The sequence below is a fragment of the Austrofundulus limnaeus genome, unplaced genomic scaffold (assembly GCF_001266775.1).
Source record: "Austrofundulus limnaeus strain Quisiro unplaced genomic scaffold, Austrofundulus_limnaeus-1.0 Scaffold123, whole genome shotgun sequence".
Lineage (NCBI taxonomy): Eukaryota > Metazoa > Chordata > Actinopteri > Cyprinodontiformes > Rivulidae > Austrofundulus > Austrofundulus limnaeus.
Genome location: NW_013952525.1, coordinates 851048 through 855708, shown reverse-complemented (window position 1 = coordinate 855708; position 4661 = coordinate 851048). Strand labels below are relative to the sequence as shown.

General features: G+C 39.2%; 1 protein-coding gene across 1 annotated transcript in view; it reads left to right on the top strand.

Annotated features, from left to right (window-relative positions):
- The window catches only part of dennd1a (DENN/MADD domain containing 1A), a gene marked incomplete in the record, with an annotated part of 39015 nt that overhangs the window by 22002 nt on the left and 12352 nt on the right, over nucleotides 1–4661 (top strand). The window contains 2 exon segments of the mRNA XM_014015130.1: nucleotides 1008–1109; nucleotides 3785–3872. Of these exon segments, the coding sequence (XP_013870584.1) occupies nucleotides 1008–1109; nucleotides 3785–3872 (190 nt within the window).

Below are 4661 nucleotides of genomic sequence, written 5' to 3'. Positions count from 1 at the left end.
TACATTACAGTAGAGCTGGGCGGTATGACCAAAATTTTACATCACGGTATTTTCAACATTTACACCGGTTTCACGGTATATCACGGTATTTTTCTTTTCATCACAGCTCAGCTGATAATAAAATGCACAAAAACTGCTTATTAACTTTTCTCTTTTACTGTACCTCTGTCTGTGTCTCTGTTTCCCTCCTCTAAACGTCTTTTCTTCTCCTCCTGGTTGGAGACAGTAGTAATGCATTTTGGTCCGGTCGTGAAGGAGGAGGGTTAAGAAAAGATTATTATTGGGTCTGTTGTTTTATGTTATTTAATAAAGATTAACAGCACGTCTCACCTTGCACACCAGTCAACTCAATTCCACTACAAAACTTCTTCCCCCTGCCTTTTCACAATAGAAGCACGCTAAAGTCTCCATGCATCTCCACGTCTCCATATTAAAGTCGCGTGTTTTATCTAACTGTGCACGTCACTGAAGAGTTGTTTACTACATTCAGCAACGGCGAAAATGGAATGTTTTTTAACGTCAGTCAATATAGGCAGCGGAATCGCCACCCGCCGCTGCAACACGCTGCTCCAACTACATTAGCATGCTAATGCACATAGCGGTGCAGCGAGGAAAAGTGTCCTCCGGGAAACAGTTCACTGGCGGCCGCGACGAAACATTCAGAAATTTTATATCATAACAAAAATAAAAAAACGGTATTCGGTACGAACCGGTATACCTCCCAGCTTACATTACAGCACATAAAAGCTTTCAGATAAAAGAAACAAAGTGTTGGATTGTAAGATAATTAGATTCTTTGCCACTTACCATTCTTGGGGTTTTTCTCTTGGCTTTTTGGATTTGAGATGATTGTTGTTTGCTCCGCAGCAAGATGGAAAACCCAGTTTGTAATGGTTGTTGAACTCTCAGGAAGAAGATAATTACTTGTGAACAATATTTCAGCTACAGCTCTGCAGGATTCTGAGTAATAAATGTTGGTTGTGTTCTGTTTTGTTCCGTCATGTTAGGGAGAACCAATAACCTTCAATGAGGACACTTTTATCAATCATCGCTCCAGTGCCATGAGACAGTTTCTACAGAACGCTATTCAGCTGCAGCTCTTCAAACAGGCACGTACATACACACACACACACACACACACACACACACATACATCTCTCCATATTTGTGTGGATTTTGTGTTGACTTCCTTTAATTTCTAGAGCCTAATCCTGACTCCCTTGTTTATTTATACACTTAATTTATACACTTGTGTCACTAATTGTCATATATATTGTCACATAGTTATGTATTGATGTGTGTACCTGCTGCTGCTTCTGCTACACCTGAATTTCCCCACGCGGGACAATAAAAGCTGTTTCTATTCTATTACCCTAAACCTGACCATGATCATATCCGCACTGCTGCATTCTTTTAGTGAGAAAAGTCTTTGTGCCAATAAAGTTTGTAGTCATTTCCTTGTCTGTAGCTGAAAGAAATCACTGGAAGTTCAAATCTGAAAGGAGCCCCACTCTTAGGCCGGTTGGTCCGTGCATCTGTCTGTCAACACTACAGCGGTCCATCTTTTCAGGAGCCAGCAACTCTGAGGCGCAACAGACGGGGTGTCCTTTGTCTCCTTAATGAGCTGAGGTGGTCGGAACACGAAGAACATGGGACATCTTCTGAAATGTTAATGTCCCTGTTTTCATAGCAGTCTTGTGAAAATTTGGCGATTCACCTCATGTGACTAACCCCTAATTTACACTACATGCGTTACGGTTTGACCTCTGCAGGAAATACGCACCCATTATAATCAATGAGAGTGTTTACACTGGCTGTGCAGGGCGGCGGTGAGAGGACGGTGATCTGGCAAAATTAGATCCGATCCCATTTCTGCCGGATGCCGGAGCTGCGCCAGAGTCAATTTTTAAAGATTACGTCGCACCAACAGGAAAAGGAATGAGCACAACATCCGTATTTTCAAAATAAGACACTATTAGGCGGAATAATTTGTCGGAATAATGTCGAAATCCCAGCTATATTAATAAATATACGGATATATTTCTACACAAATACTGTCAGAATGTATCGTTCTGTTTGGGAAGCAGATGGAAACATGTAGCATGAAGCATATGTGTACACACACGATACACATGGATTTTATTTTGAAATCAGAAATTTCAGAAAGACGACGGCGAGACAGTTTCAACACAGATATCAAAAGCCTTTATATCAATGTTTTCAGCTGTGTTTGGAGTTCGTCTTTCACAGAATTAATTATTTTTTTGCTGTGACTTCCACATTTATCACTGAATTTACCGCGCTATCTCCTTCCTCCTCACTCTCTGTTGGACCGGAGCGGACACTGTATAAATTGAGACACAAACGAACAGCTGCGACCTGCGCACTGCAGCGCAGCGGAGCGGAGACGCATGTAGTGTAAATCCGGGGTGATACTATCATAATTTTTATATACCATCATCATATTTTGATACATCGGGATAACAAAATACATTCATAATATCCAAGCCTAGTGTGCACACATACAGAGCTGCTGACCTTTTCACCTGTGGACATCGATGTGGGGTTCTGTGGAAAAGCAATGTCCAATTATTTCTTACCTGTTACAGATGACTCTTTGAACAATCTCATTGTGGAAAACAGACTATAAACAGAAAGTAAACCCCAAATCAACTTTTTATATTGATTTAAAATATTTTTTTGTATTATTTTTGTCTATTTTGCTGAGTCAGCGCCTTGAGCCAGTGGTTCGAGCCGATAAGCCCTGCTGGGCTCTACAGCCTCCCTCAACCTCAGGTGACGAGCGGGGTGAAAAAAACTTCCCCCGTGGCTAAACTACCTGTGCCACTGTGGGTCCTCTCCATGTTTCAGTGCAGAAGTCGACCAGTTCTCCTCAGAAATGAACTGGACAGAGTGGAAGGAAAAACACTGTGGAGCAGATCTGCTGTTCTGAAGCTTGAAGTTTATCATTGCTGAGCTACACAAAGTTCAAGTTGGTTTCCGATTGGAGGTTCCGATTTGGAAAATGGCTAAAGGATGATTCCACCTAATTACCTTGAGCATCTTGAATCTGCTTTAATTTAAAAACTAAAATACTTCGACACGTCAAACCTGGATTATATTATTCTACACTGATGGCAGAAAGTTTAAAATCAAGTTTGTGAAACTTTTATTTGATCTGTGAAACTTCAGTAAAGCCTGTTTTCAGCACTTTCTAAGCATTTGGACCACACTAGACCTGATCCAGATTTAAAACTACAACACCTAGACTCTTCAGACCTGTACTAGATTATTACACTTGTAGCAGAAGATTTATTGAAGTGCTACAGCTAACTGCTGCTGCTTTTAGTGTTTGCAAATAATTATACATTTCATCTTTCTGAGTCAAGTTTGTTAAACGTTATCTGCAGGACAAAAGATTTTAATAGTTTTTAATGTTTGTAAAGAAATCCCTTCAGAAAGTTGGAACTCGGCATGGGCTGGTGGAAAGGAAAACGTCACTGTTTCAAAACCACTACAATTTTCTGCCGTAAAGGTCCTGATCTAAAAATAACATAGAACATAATAGAAAAGTTCTTTTCTTTTCTTTTTTTAATACCAATTTCAAAAAAACACCTTTTAGAGCTTTAATCACATTACCGTGAAACTGTGATGTTTTTGCCTCAGATTATCAAACCGTTTGAATTTCATACCGGCCCATGCCTTGTTTGAACTATCCCTTTATGCAACCTAACCTTTAACACCTAAAATGTACTATAAATGTTGTGTCTGTTTTCTAATGCAGTTTATTGATGGTCGCTTGGACCTGCTGAACTCTGGAGAGGGTTTTAATGACATCTTTGAGGATGAAATCAGTATGGGTGAATATGCAGGTTAGATTTTTTTGTTTTTTTGTTTTGTTTTTAATTTTATCATTTGTATCCTAACTCCCAGTGATAAAGCTAAGTATTGTGTACACAAGTGAATAATTTTTGAAAAGAAAAAGTTTGATCTTAAAAACAGCCTTTGCAAAGGTGCATGCTGAGTTAGCGCCTCTTGTTTACAGAGGTTTTGATGGCGAAAAACATTTTTTTAATGGGGATATGTTTTTAGTTTCCCTGTGTAACAAAAAGATAAAGCTTTTTATAAACAGTGACTAAGCAGTTAATTCTGAGCATGTGCAGTAAACAATAACACTTCTTACTGTATTGTTTTTATGTTTCGTGAATAACAGATTTGCATAGATTTTCTACAAAATTTAACAAATAAACATGCTTGGTGTTTGTTTGCCAGCAGTTGTATGGAACATACTAACATTTTGTTTGCTGACACCCACAGACAGTGACAAGACCTACCATCAGTGGCTGCTAACTGTGAAGGTGAGATAATCAAACAGTGAAACCATTAAAAACGTTGTTTTCAAGAAAATATTGTTGCGCTTATTTGTCCGACCTCCTGCAGATAACTGAGACTTGAACACACTGCTGAAATTAGTCATTTGTCATGAGCCAGTATTTGGGCATGTACCTCAGTGGTGTTCAGTTCAGGGATGTACAGTGGGGAAAATAAGTATTTAGTCAGTCACCAATTGTGCAAGTTCTYCCACTTAAAAAGATGAGAGAGGCCTGTAATTGACATCATAGGTAGACCTCAACTATGAGAGACAAAATGTGAAAAAAAAA